General features: G+C 38.4%; 1 protein-coding gene across 1 annotated transcript in view; it reads right to left on the bottom strand.

Annotated features, from left to right (window-relative positions):
- fkbp16 (FKBP prolyl isomerase 16) overlaps positions 1-10,827 on the bottom strand; it is a 38,816-nt gene extending 27,989 nt beyond the window's left edge. The window contains exons 1-3 of the mRNA XM_072695691.1: positions 10,174-10,827; positions 9,601-9,770; positions 8,553-8,641 (exon numbers count right to left, since the gene is read on the bottom strand). Of these exons, the coding sequence (XP_072551792.1) occupies positions 8,553-8,641; positions 9,601-9,770; positions 10,174-10,765 (851 nt within the window). The 5' untranslated portion in view covers positions 10,766-10,827. The remainder of the gene's footprint in view (positions 1-8,552; positions 8,642-9,600; positions 9,771-10,173) is intronic.
- Between the last annotated feature and the right edge of the window lie 3,688 nt (positions 10,828-14,515).

Below are 14,515 nucleotides of genomic sequence, written 5' to 3'. Positions count from 1 at the left end.
TATATTTGAAAGATGTAGTTCCCTGAACTTCATAAATAGGCAGCTGCTTACAAACATCTGAACTATTATAAAACACTAATACACAAAGAAAATTTATAGCAAATTAAATAAGAAATAATTAAGATCAATATATCTGTACTCTTTTATGGCCTGCTGACCTCAGACAAGCTTTGATGATGACAGTTTCAGGTCTAAGCTCAATTTAGATTGACCAGCAGCAGCAAACTGACATCTGATTCTTGATAAGGGTTCAATAGACACAGAATGCCACAGACTTTCTAAAAATGGAAAGCAGAAGTGGAGATGGGACAGTTACCATGCTACACTGGCATTCAGGATGATGCAGAAGACATGAAATGGGCTTGCAACAAACTAAAGAAAACCTTAAATATTAAAGGCAATAGTAGATTGGGAGAGCAGGTCAAACCTAAAAAATTTAGTTCTACAGTCATTTCATCAAACTTAATAGAGAACATTCGGTGGCCAAAGCCAATTGACAGGTCTTAAACTGTAGGTGGGTAAGTGAAGTCTTCGGAAACTTAGAAAATAATATTTAAGGCTGTTCATCTGGGAAGTAACCAGGCATTTTAATGCTGACATATTGTACCACTTATCCTAAAGTGAACAAAGTAAAAACTTCAACTTTCAATAATTATGAGCCACTGCTCGCTCACTTCCCATCCCCTCTCAGTTATACAAACTCTTAAACATAACTTTAAAGTTTATTCTTACTTGATCTTGTCTGCACTAGCTAGTTAGCATTTACTTCACCTGGAGTTTACATCTCTTTCTCACTCGCTCTCATGCATCACATACAAACATTGTTGTCTTTCTCTTGCTTTTGCTCACTTCTCGTGCCACATACACACACACACACTGTATACATACAGACTGCATACATTCATGATACAGTTCATCGTGCTTAGATCTTAGTTTCAACATAATGCTAGCGAGTTTGGCACTTGCAAACAACTTCTTCTCCTCAAGCCATGGGTGGAGCTCCTCAAATAAGGGGACAGTATAATTCTAATGTGTATTCCCTCCACTAGGAAGTAACCACAAATGTCCAGGAGTTGGAGGTTCAAATCTTCTGAAGACATTCCCTGCTTTGGGCTGAAGGGCAATTGATCAGGGCACAGTTGCAGTGGTTCATGCTTGGCAAACCTAAATGCCTGGACACCCCTATTACATTATTTCACAGTATATGTACACTTGCCAGTACACACACACACATGCAAGAGGTGTGAGCCTCCAAAAGATGTAGCTGCACATAAAGCGCTGGCTAGCACTGGTCATCTGAGTCACACACACACACCTCTAAAAAAACACATACACCTGTGTCTCACCACACAACCACTCACAAAGTGATGTATCTGTGGGTCTAATACCTGCTTGTAAATCAACTGCACTGAGCCAATATTATACACAGACCACTCACTTAATGCTGAGAAACATTGAAAAAGGTGATTTGTGAGAATATATATATCCAGTAAATACAGAGTATTTATATAGAGACAAAGACACTATTTTCCAAAAGACACTTTTTATATTGCCATTGCTTTATCAAACATAGTTTTCTTTTCATTTAATTGTTTTGATCTGCCCTATTTTAGATATATATAATTTAAAAACATCATGATTAAAAACACCATGCAGTCTGCTCTACAAATCTGGGAGTTGATAAAAGCTGATGATTCAGGTGTGTTACAGCAGGGAAACACTATACAGTGCTGTGGCCTGTCAGGACTAGTGTTTGTCGTCCCTACTCTACACTATAATTAGACGCAACCTAGAACTTTTGGTATGTTTGCACTGTTAGTATTTGTGATTTTATCACAGTAACAGAGGCATGAATGCTTACTGCAAGCTTATTATAACTTCATTCTGCTTCACAGTATGTACTGTGCGTTTACATTTGTGCAAACAGCATTTTTGCATTTTGTTCGTAATCACAAATCTGTGGACTGTGGCATGATAAGGCATTTGAGGGCATTTTGGGGGTGTATCGGAACAGTCTAAAACCCTAAAAAAGAGCATTAAAAATAGTCACTAAATAGTTCTTAATTAGAAATACTTCAAAAAATCTATTTACTTGACATTACTTTTTATGTTGTTGATTTCTTGTCTTCTTACTGATTTTGTAAATGTTGTGACATCGCCGATTTAACCTGAGCACTGCAATAAAGAAAGCTTTTAAAACTTAAACATCATGCTGACATTTCGTAGTCAAGCTAATTCACAATAAAACTTTCTGGTGACATTTATTCATTATTTAAAATTTCCTAATGTACTATCTCTCTTTTACTATGTCACAGTTTGTAGAGGTTGAAGACGGAGGTGGACGTACATGCAGGATATTTATTAATAAATGAAAATAAAACAAAACAAGCACTCAGACCAAAGACCAAGAATCACACACAAATAGGCCAAGTCAACACACCGTTAAACTGCCATGAACACACACAAACATGCACATGCACAAGACCAGGGGCTAGTACAGACAAGACACAAACAGAGCCATGTGCTTTGGAGCACAAGGCAACACAAAACAGGGGCAGGCATGACATACTAAATGTGCCTTCACATAAAATAACTACAATTCACAAACATGCAGTAGCGGAAAGTTCATAAGAGTTGATATCCGATATCCGGTATAAAAAAAAATCCCATTCATAACATTTTGTAGCACACAGAAGAATACAATTTAAAAATAGTAGGTTTTATGTGTTATGAATAATGGAGGCTGCCGCTTCAAATGAGCTTGCAGAGCTAATCGGTACAGTGTTGAATGCTGATGACGAGGTCTTTTATCCCCAGTGGTGCCAATATGTCAGAGAACTATATTTTCAATGTTTTTAGATCTAGCAAACGGACATAGAAATAGGATACAGGCCACATCAGACCCAGTTCCACGAACTCTCTTCGTCCAACAACACAAAGTGAAAGAAGCGTCATATTACAGGATTTTACACAAATATGACTCGGGTTATGCAGCGTTATGCAGTTCTTGTGAGTGAGTTACATAGCGCAGCCTCCTTATTACAAGTCAGCTAAACATCAATAAAATGTTAAGTTATTTTGAAGATGGTGAAAATGCTATATAATGTAGGGCACTGGTGTTTTTGGTAGAAAGATGTAACATACATACTTACTTGGAAATACGAACAATTGTTTGCTTGTATATTTTCTGTCTTTGTGAAATGGAACAACCAAGTAACCAAATATCTCTACAGTATTCAAATAGTGCCACCTAAAACTGTCAATCAAGTGCCCAAGTACATTCCTGGTGGTGAGTATGCAATGTTTGATTACACAACCAGTTTTAGTACTTTCAGGATTGCAGAGCTATTTTTTTCTTAAGACAAATGAATAGGGGCCCACTGCCAGTTCTTTCTCTGATGTCAATCTGCTTTTTCTCAGAACTTGGCAAAGAAGAGGAGTCATCAGGACTCTGTGTGTGTTGATTTAAAAGCCTGCTGTGAACACACTCATCACTTGGCTGCATAACAGTGTGCATGTGTGTATATGTGTGTGTGTTTAAGCATGTTAGCTTGCCTCCATATGTTCAGGCTGTGTGGATATGTCAGAGTAGAAGATAGATGGTTATCAATTGCACCAACACCCATGAATTCTTCACTTTGACATTTGAGGAGAGATGACTCTCTCTTTCTCTCTCTCTCTCTCTCTCTCTCTCTCTCTCTCTCTCTCTCTCTCTGTCTCTCTCTCTCTCTCTCTCTCTCTCTCTCTCTCTCTCTCTGACAGTGCCATTTGCTCAAAGGTCCAATTTGTTTGCACTCCTTATCGCAGTTCCTTAGAAATGTTTCTATTGCTGCAATGAAGCAGGCTTTTTCTGCTACAAATGGGTGTGTAATGTACTGAGAATACACAAGGGAACAAGGGACTGCTTGGCTGTAATAAATACTGTACTGGTGGCACATTTTATCCTGCGGTCCACAAAGGAGTAACTTAATGTGAGCTTTTGGCTTAATTGTTATTCATGTTTTAGCTTTATGTATAGTATTTTGGCAGTTCTAGCTTTACTCTGTCTCAATGTCCCTTGTCACGTAAAAACACATATGTACTCACATATGTACTATAAGATTACATGCTCATAAGATGCCTTACTTTATTATCACACATTTCAGCCACAAAAAAAATATATTTTTACTCATTTTAACCTGAATTACTCTCTAAGAGATCACTTTATTGCAATGTTACATACAGTGTTTTACTAGCTTTACTAACTTTAGTAACAACTTACTTAATATTTAGAAAGAACAAAGTCAACTACAAGCAGGGTTTGAGATAATGTGTAATTTTCTGATGGTCTGGCACATGAGGCCATTAGATTATTCAGTATATTATTCAGTAGTAGCGAATTTAGTAGATTAAATTGTAGTTTCCCTAGAACCAAGAATTATTTAGGGTGCTTTGTCCTGCTGTATTGAAGCAGCTTTCTCAAGCAAAAACAATGTAGACCCATATAATAATAAACAATATTAATAAAATAATAAACAGAATGCCAGTAATGCCCTTCTGAACTTTGACCTTTCTTTTGGTGCTCTGCTTAGCCAGTACAAAGCTTTCTTTTGTGTCAAGCTTTCAGCAGCTGACTGAAGTAAAGACCGGGGGTCACTGTTGGGGTAGTAGCCTGGACCTTGGTAACGTGTGGCTAACACAGAATGTTGCCATGTTTACAGAAGGCTGTACTGCCAAAGTATTAGATCATTTACTTCAGCTCCCCTTGTTTTTGCTTTTAATCTGCTCCCCCTGGGGCGGCTCTGTCCTAAGCGGAGTGTATTGATATGGAACGAGTTCACTCAAGTTCACTTTTCCCAAGCCATCTGGGGTTTGCTTGGGACATAATATGACGTGTCTGTGTGCAAGTAAATATACATTCACCTCCCTGCCAGGGTTCATTGAGCTGGCCGCATCTTCTGCCAAGGATAACAGGGAGGAGATACTTTTTCTGCTCATGCTAGTAATGACAGCCTCATATCCCAGTCATGACACACGTTCTTCTGTCTTTCAATGTAGGTAGTTCAAGCCAACATTTGTCATTCGACCACATCCAGCTGTTTATAGCTGGGGGTGACTTTAGAATTTGACCTAAAGACTGGAGGTGAAGATGCGTGTATGCGTGTGTGTAGCTGGTGGGTGAGCAACTGGTCAGTGGCTATCGTGTTTCCCAGTCATTCACTTTAGGAACCTTTTTAAAAGCGTCATGGGATTTCCATATCATCACAATGCTCACCAGCCTGGATGTTTCAGAAATACATAATTAAGTGCTGTGCTGTATTTGTCTGTACAGTTTGCCACTGTATATTTGTCAGTGTTTGTTATGTTTGTGTCAGGGCTGTGCTGGAAATATATTCCAAAGTTTTTGTTTTAAGTAATGGAATCTCATCCATCGAAAACATAGCATGTAATTTATTGCATTTAGTCACATTCATTAAAGTAGCCAATTTTGTCTTAAGAAAATAGAAGCAGAAATCTGGATCTCAAAACCAAGTAAAATCATTTGGAATAAAAAAAAGAATATAAAAAATAAGAATATAGTGAAATATGAAATGAGTGTAATGTAATGATTTTTGTGCTAAATCATAGCACGTTTGCCTCAAACTGTATTAGGTTGTTCTGGAATACCAAGTACTGTACAATGTTATTGGTTAAAAATAGAAAGTACAGACTGAATTCAGACTGCTACTGCCATATCTAAGTATGCTATGCTATCTTTCCTTTAAAAAAAAAGTACATTTGAGAGTGGCATTATTTAAAAAGGCAGGATTTAGGGCAACTGTGATGACTTGCACAGCGAGAAATAAAATCAGATTTCTTCTCTCTACTAACATTCCTTTAAACTCATTGCAAACCAAAACAGCATTTCTGCTTTACATTATTATGTCTGGACAGACTGGAAAGACTCTCTTGCAGACACTCCTGTGAACTTGTAACTCTCCTTAGGGAAAATATCTCTTGCGTCTTCCAAAACATATTGAAGCTCCCTACTGAATATTTTTAGTGATACAGACAAGTGTGGTAACATGGGACATGGCTGTTCTTAGACCTGAGAAACAGTGTTGATGCAGTGAGAACGTCCTCTTCCATGCACTTGTCCCCACGGTTTCCTCTTCTGGTTTTGGTACAGAGCAGATTTTAACTGATTTGTCATACCTGTCATGTGATTTGATACCTTCTTTGAAATGTTTGAAGAGTAATTTTATGTATTATTATTTTATATATATATATTTCTAGCCTGGAAAGTTTCTAGCCTCTTAACTGTGCTGATCTTAAGGTGTTTTTCTCCATGACTTGTGGGCCACAGCTTATACTGTTTAACATCACTTCCCGCAATGCCAGTCACATTAAGACTTCTAAATTGTTAGTGGCAAAAGAGTTCTCTATGTTCCGTAGGCTAATATGCCTGCTCTCGAGCACCTTTTAAAAAGCTGTCTTTTTAAATAAGCAAGCAAGAGCATGCCCATTCTTTGAGCCTCCATTCTTCTACCAGTTGGTTGAATCAGTATGTCTGCAGACGGCAAATGCTAAAAGCTGTGAAGTGCCCTCAGACAAGACAGGCCTGCCTGTAACAGGCAACCAACAGAGCTTAATCAATGCGTGCCACCGCTCCTGGAGAGTGACTAAATGAGATTTTTTCTCTCTTAGCTCTCTCCCTCTCTTTCTTCTCTCCCTGCTGCCTGAAAAACCTTTCCGCTTCCACAGCGCTATTCTGATAAAAGTGTCACAGCCAAGCAAGGAAAACAAGTTGCTGGTGATTACATTTATCTTTGAGTGCCACTTTCCACTGCAAATGGGCCTAATCAAGCCTAGCATAGCAAAATGTTCTGGAGTGTCCCATGTTCTTTTTTCCTCACATACACATTGGATGTGTCATTGAATCATCCGCATTTGTTATATGTTGATGATCAGATGTGTGTTGTTTTGACATGTGCAAAAACAAGATGAAACCTGCTTGGGATGGAGCTATGTCAGCAGGGTGTGTGGAAGCTTTTTAGAGCAGAGCAGTGTGTATATTTTCTTTTATTGTACCCATTTAAGTGCCATGGGAGGAGATGTTGTCACAGTGGCTTTGCTGCCCCCCTTTAAACTGCTGGTGAGAAGCCTGTGAGATCTACCTTAGGGGCTAGGCTAAATTTGACTCTTGTGCAGAGTGCCCTAATCAGCAGTATCAAAAACAACCATTAGCTCGGGATCTGGCTGCCTCTACTCGACTGGCCTGCTCTCTCAGGAGGCCACTCATAACAGAGGGAGCCGCATGGGAGCACGTCCCATCAGTGCCTGGCTCTCTTCTACTTCAGCCAAGCCTAACAATCACTCTGGAGCCCTCTCTGAATCCCTAACACACACACATTTATAGGATAGGCAGGAAAACAAGGCCTGCCATGGCATGAGACCACACAGTGTAGTCTTATGATGAACAGCTTGGTCTAGGTGTGTATTCCTAAAGCACCCTTTAACAAGAGCACTGTCTACAGAATGATGCTAGACTCCAGCAAAATGGTAAAGTGCTAATGTTATTGAGGCATTAAGCTGTTAAGGCAGATAAACAGTCAGGGCAGGCTACCCAAAGTACCACACTTGCTGCTATATTTATGCTGGCTTAAAATGCTAACAGTGCTAGCGTTAGCCTGCTAGCAAGCAAGGAATTGGGAGGTCAGGAGTAGAAGTAGGCAAAGAAGCAACTCCACCACCACCGAGGACTTGGCACTGTTGCTACCCGATCCACATACCTTGGCCAATTTCAATGTACTATACATTGTATGTAAAAAATCTAAACATGGTTTGTAGAAGGAGCATATAGGGTTTATATGTAACAACATTTCGAGCAGGCTGTTTTGACAACATAGTTTACATATAAGGAGGGAATGATATATATCGAAACATATTTATATACTAACTCAAACTTCTTTAAATAATAAAAAATGTGTGCTAAGGTGTATCTTTAAAGGATAATGAATGTTCATATAGCATAATGGTTTAGTAGCACACCCGTGTTTGTGTATGTACTGTATTTACACCATCTTGACTCACATCAAATCTCATCAATTTCACAACACACATCAAATTAGTTTGTACAAAATTTTATCTCAGTTGACATCAATTCAATTTTAGGTCTTCAGTGCACTTTTACTTGACCGTGGTAAAACAGCCGTTGGCTGAAATTGGAGCACTGGTCCCTCTGGTTTATGACGGGAGGGGCAGAAACCTCTGGCCAATGCCTGAATGGTATTGGGTGGGAGACCATCTGCTCCTATTTACGGTTCATTTAGCAAGCTAGTGGGGAGAGACAGCAACAGGTACAAAAGGGCTTTGTCCCACTGTGTGAAGATAGATGTCACATTACTCAAAGCAGTGTCATCACTGGACTGTTTCAGGGGTCTAATCAATCTGCTACTCTGAAACGCTTAGTTCTTTCATATGTAGCAGGATTCCAAAATTGTTCCACCAAAACTATGTAGATCTTATGAATGCTCAGTTTGATCTGAATGATACCCATTGAAGCATAATTGTGATAAACAGTTTTTTTCTACCTTCCCAGAAGGCCGTAGGTGTACTGAGAGTCTGCCAGCAGTAACGCAATCTCTTCCTTCTTCATTGAGATGGCACACTCCTCTAAAGCCTGTACAAAAATACAATGGATAGATGCAGTTTTTCAATGTGATACTGGATACAAAAGAGCATTGATTAGAAGTTAAACAAATCTATTATCTGGTCCAAAATATGTAGTTCATAAGTTCATATGTACACACTAGTGCTTTGTTTTATACTTCACTGATGCATGTTATCAGCATATGCAAGCTAAATTAAGAGCATAAGCAGACATCAAACATATTTATTTTTGGTTACTCTGAAGTGTGTCGTTGATAATCCATGCCTGTGACTGTGCTGAAGTACTAATACCTCGACTCACAAAAATCAATATCACAATAAGCCATGTTTTTCATATTAATCTCAATTATAACAAAACCAAGGAATATGATGTAGTAGATGTATACCAATCTAAAAAAGAATTTAGACATTAGACATTAAATTCCTAACACAAGGGCTACAACAGGACTACAGTGTACACTATTTTAAAGATAACACAATAACAGTCAAAACCTACCAAATTTTGAATGATTTAAATTAACTCTAGCCAGAGCCCTTTCAACCTTTTCGAATGAGGAATTATATATTTGTTACATGTTTTCGCTTTAACTCAACAGACTTTAAAAGAGTTTATAAATATTAAAAAATAAAATGTTCTGATTGTTTGCTCTTTGCTTATATGGACTTCCCTTGCTTGAATATGCTTAATTTGTCTCATACAGGCTTGCATGGTGTTGTCCAAACAAGCATAGGCAACAATTTAATTTCCAACAAAAACATTTTGTCTTGATTTGGTTTCAGATATACAAGTAGTGAAACTGCCTTTCAGTACAGAATAAACATATACAGTAGCTGACATGTGAAAACAGGCTATTCCCTGCAGAGAACTCAACATGCAGCAGGTGCAAGGTGACAACCTGCACGCTGGCAGGTGCTCAAGAGAAACCTGTGGGTGTGTGTGCTGGTGTGTTTGTTCAGTATACCTCTCACCTGGTTGACATCTCCCTCCCCGATGACAAAGACCAGCTTACAGTCTTTTTCCACCATGGTCCTGTCCTCCAGCACACCCTGCATTTTCAGGATGACCTCCTGACCCCACACAGGGCATGGGGCTTGCTCAGGCCCCGGTTCCAGAACTTTCTTCCTGAGCAGACGATCATCTGCAGGCAGGCAGTCATGGCCGTGAAGGAGAGGACAACAAGACTGGGCTAATCTACTTGTTGTTTAAACAGGCCCTGGAATGTCTCAGCAAGCAAGGACATGTTATAGGCTCTTCTGAAATTTGCTACTGCACTTGAAAAATAAATTCAACATTCAAATTCACATTTATTTATATAGCACCTTTCACAATGAATGTTGTTACAAAGCAGCTTTACCGCCTCCTTTGAGCAAGTCTAGGGACTCAAAAAGGGAACCCATCCCCCTCTGGTCGACAACACCAGATAGCAAAATAAATAACAGAACTACAAGATGAAAAACAGCTTTTCTATATTGTGCAGTCCTAATTTTAAGTGTCATCCCAAAAACAAGCCTCATTTGAACTACTCATGCCAAACAGCTTACCAGTGATGTCAATCCAGTCATCTGCCATGAACAGCTCCTCAAAGCAAGCATCTGTCCATTCTTCAAGCATATATTCTGGGAAAAGACTGGGAAAGCTCTCTCTTTCCTCCACCTCCTCTGTCTCTGAAAACCGTACTGTTTTCCCAAAACTGGGTGTTTTTCTCAGCTTTTGCAATTCCTCCTTCTCTGACTGGTCCCTAATTGTGGATATATTGTGGGTCTGAGAGTTAATATCGTCACTATTGGGTTCATTATACTCATTACCCATGTCACTTGTTCCATCGTGAATGTACATAGCTTGGCCCTCTGCCTTTTTGACCACCATTTCATCCATCTCATTTCCGTCTCTTCTGGTCACCTTGTCTACCACTCCATTCTTCTCCTCGTCCACCATTGTACTCTCCTGCAGCCTCTCCAGACCAGAACTGGTTCCTTGTTGGTGATTCTGGGGAAATATTTCCGCTTGTAAACCTTTGCTGCTCTCAGGAACTAGACTGGTCCGTTTCACTGAAGGTTCTTCTAGTTCCAGTGCTTTGCTGTCTGCCTCCCCTGGTTCTGGTTCCATCTCTGTGCAGGGAGCAAGGGATTCCATCTATTGAGCTTTGCCAAGCCAGACAGTTCCTTTCCCGCCGCTCCTTGACTGCGCACCTCTGACACCTGGGACAGAAGCGTGGCTGGTGCCTGGTGGCTCAGCTAAGGCCAAGGGGCTCCTGTATCCATGAGTGACAGCCTGTAGTATTTTCTAAAGTCAGGTGTCTACATTCACTTTAATTGAATTAGATTGAGAATGCATTACCGTCCTGATGGCACTGGGTCGTTTTCCTGGGCAGATTTCTCCTCTCCGGTAAAATCAAAGTCAGGGTGCAGTCATTTTGTTGTCAGTTTAAGCCCACATGTACCAGAATGTAACCAGAAATGATCAGTGTGCAGAAACTATGCCGCACAGCAGAGCCCTGACAGTCAGTAGGGTTGTGCGATGGTAATCTGCTGGATTAGAAGAGCAAAATCTAATCTGCCCCAATGTCTGTAAGCTCCTTAATGACTTCATCACGCTGTCCCACAATGCAATTTCCATGAACATGTCCACCAATAAGATTTCAGGAGCTCCTGTCCCCTATTTCAGTTTTGTCTAGCATCAGCTTAAAGCACTGGATACTCTTAATTTACTTAAATTTGACTTTAACAGACAGTTGCAACACTACACATTTGGAAATGATACATTCAAATATGCTAACTTTACTGGGTTTCATTTAATGTGTGTGTTGTCATGTATTTAACAGGCTTCTACATCAGAGTCTAATTTGAGTTACTGTACTTTAGCTATGGCGTAGTCAGCATGTTGAAAGAGGCGAAAATACCTTCTTCTTTATTGAAAAGTTGACCTAGGATAGCACTCTAGACATGAACAGGTTTTTCCAGGCTTGTAACATGCCATGTGCAGAACAGTCAATGAGCAACAGAGAATTTCAAGACAAGACAGGCCTCTGTGTGTCTGCACATGCTTCTTGGAAAACTATTGTAGACAGTCAGCAGTGCTGAATTTGTAACTGAGTAGAAAAATGCCAATCATTACTATACAGTAAAGGAAAATGTAAAACATTTATTGTAGATGATTTTTTTTTTCACTTCAACTAAACACTGTTTTGACTGATTGTATAATGTTCAGTGTTAGGTAACATGAAATATAATATATGTTGTTTAGTCACTTGCTTATTCACTGTTTCATTTTATGCTTGACAAATCTACTCAAATAATGAATGTAACTCTGAATTCATAAAATGTTATTAGTTCTTTTTGAGTACTTTTCCCACCCAGAGGCTTCAAGGCAGTCTTTTTGGCCATGATAGCACATACCGCTACCATGTGCAGGTTCTGGTTGGCCAACACTGTTTGGTGAGCTCCCTACTCAAACACATCTGATAAACCTTGAAATTAACACATGATTTAAATCGGGTATGTCTAATCAGATAGACCACCAAACTGTGCTGGACTTCTACAGAACCAGATAGAACTAGAACTGAGGAAACCCTAGGTTAGGAAGTTGAACAGATTAAAATAGACTTTGCAGACTAAAGACACTAATGTGCCAGTATTTCACAACTTTTGTCTTAATTAACTAGCTGTATTTACATTACAATTGTAAAGGTGTGTTCAAAATTCAATAATGTAGTTATGGCTCGATTCAGTACAAAAAAAGCCACTAAAAACTACATTATTTTTTGTTCAAAGTTAAAGTTAAAAGTTAATGTTTATAGTTTTATAGTATAGTTTACAGAATTCATCTTATAGAATTACAATATTGAAACAAAAGCTGATTTGTGTGTCCCAATCTAACAATCTAGCCATAAGACAATATGTTACCCTCAAGCTCATGATACAGCAATACAGTATGATGCACTGTAGCACAATTCAATACAATAAGATATGTTGGAATATTGCATCTCTGTACATTTTAGATTTTAATATTAACTTCCCATATAAACTAACTATGCATATTATGTCTAAGAAGCCTACGGTTCACTTTTATTGATGTTTAACGCTTCAGAATAAGACAGTGGCTGATTATATCTAATAAACCTAAATGGACCAAGCACAATGCCCAAGTGCAAACATATTGGAACAAATCACTTAGGATTCCATTAGAAACAAAGGCCGGAGGCTGAATGACACATTTCTGTGCAGCTCAAACTCAAGTGACGTGTCTTGTTTGTCAGTTTGATTCGAAATGCTCCTTTATCTCGGGCAGCCATATGGTGTACCAAATCTCCATTAGATACTACAAGAACATTCCATAATCCCAATGCAAGCACCTTCTCCACTCTGGATTATATGCCTCTAATTAACCCAAATTCCTTTTTTTTAACCACTGTCCTTTCACCTCATCAGTTTGTAAGCTTAGCAAGGTGGAAAGGGTTGTCCGGTCAGATTAAATCAATCATTTTTCTCCATGTGATTTAATCTATCTTACAGTGTTTGCCCATCCCCCTTCCACTCCCAACCATACAAGACTGATTTCTTTAATGCTTTTGTAATCTCAAACTTTATTGCATCTATGCTGGTGCAATAAATCTGACTGACAAATGTGAGGACCATATTTGTATTTTTATACATCACTGACAGTGTTTGTTTTTCAGGACTTTGTCTTTAAGAGGATATTTGGATTTGATTTATTTCCTTGTATGAAAGAGCAACAGAACCCAAATGTTCTGGCCAGTTGTGTTTTTCACACAGGTCAAGATATTGTGTTTATCACATTTTACAAAAACATTCTACTTAAAAATTATAGTATGACTAATGTGGACAAAGCAAGACCAGTGCTTGACCAGTGCATTTGCTCAGGGTTTACTTTCCAAAACCTTGAAAGGCATTTTCATAAATCAGCTATTTCTCAGGACATTATACATTTATACAAATGTACACCTGATCTTAAATAAGAATTCTACTCATATTCACAAAATTGACATATTTAAATTGTTAATAATGAAGTAATTAAGAGTGGTTTGAAGTGAAATGCTGTATTCTGTAGAAAAGTAAGGAGTCCGAACTGTTTAAAGTGGTGGTGATGTGATCACTAAAAGATCCAAATAATGCTTATAACACACTGACTCATGTACCACTGTTTAATGATTTTGAGATTTTGATCTAAAAATATAAAAAACGAATTCCATTCAGTTACATGAATTGTATGATAAGGCAAAATAGTTCACTAAGAAAACCATTTCATTGCAATTCTCATTGTAAAGAAAGTAGTCTCTTGTGAGATAGTATAGATTTGGTAAATTGTTCATGCACACAACCCACATACTCAGCTCTGCCAAACAGATCTACCAAACATCCTTACATTTTGTGCTAGGTTTATATATATAGTAAGGATGAGTAAAAACTGGTCTATTATGTATTATGCATATGAAATGTGAATGTGAATATGTGAATTTGTTATAGGTAAAAAATGTTCAAATACTTTTTTTTTTTTACAACTTTTACTTTCTTTTATGGTGGGCTTCTGGAAAAACAGTTATAAACTCCACTCACAGTGGACGCCGCACAGCCTTATAGCATAGCATAGCCTAGCCTTTTGAGTTTCAGAAGCAGTACCGCTTTGAAACAGTGGTTAAAGTCTTGCTCAATAATCATGTGAAAAAAAAGCTTCGGATGCTTCACTTCATTGATGAAACACATTCATAAGACGCATCCTTTCCCCTGTCCCGATCACAACAAGCTAAATATAAAATGTAATTGTACTACTATACTATACTATAATTCTATTACACATCATTATACAGTAACTTAATTAAAATATTTTAAAAATTACATTTGTGTGTTTGGTTTTCTTTTTTTAAAA

Source organism: Salminus brasiliensis, chromosome 13 (assembly GCF_030463535.1).
Source record: "Salminus brasiliensis chromosome 13, fSalBra1.hap2, whole genome shotgun sequence".
Classification (NCBI taxonomy): domain Eukaryota; kingdom Metazoa; phylum Chordata; class Actinopteri; order Characiformes; family Bryconidae; genus Salminus; species Salminus brasiliensis.
This window is presented reverse-complemented; position numbering and strand designations above follow the sequence as displayed.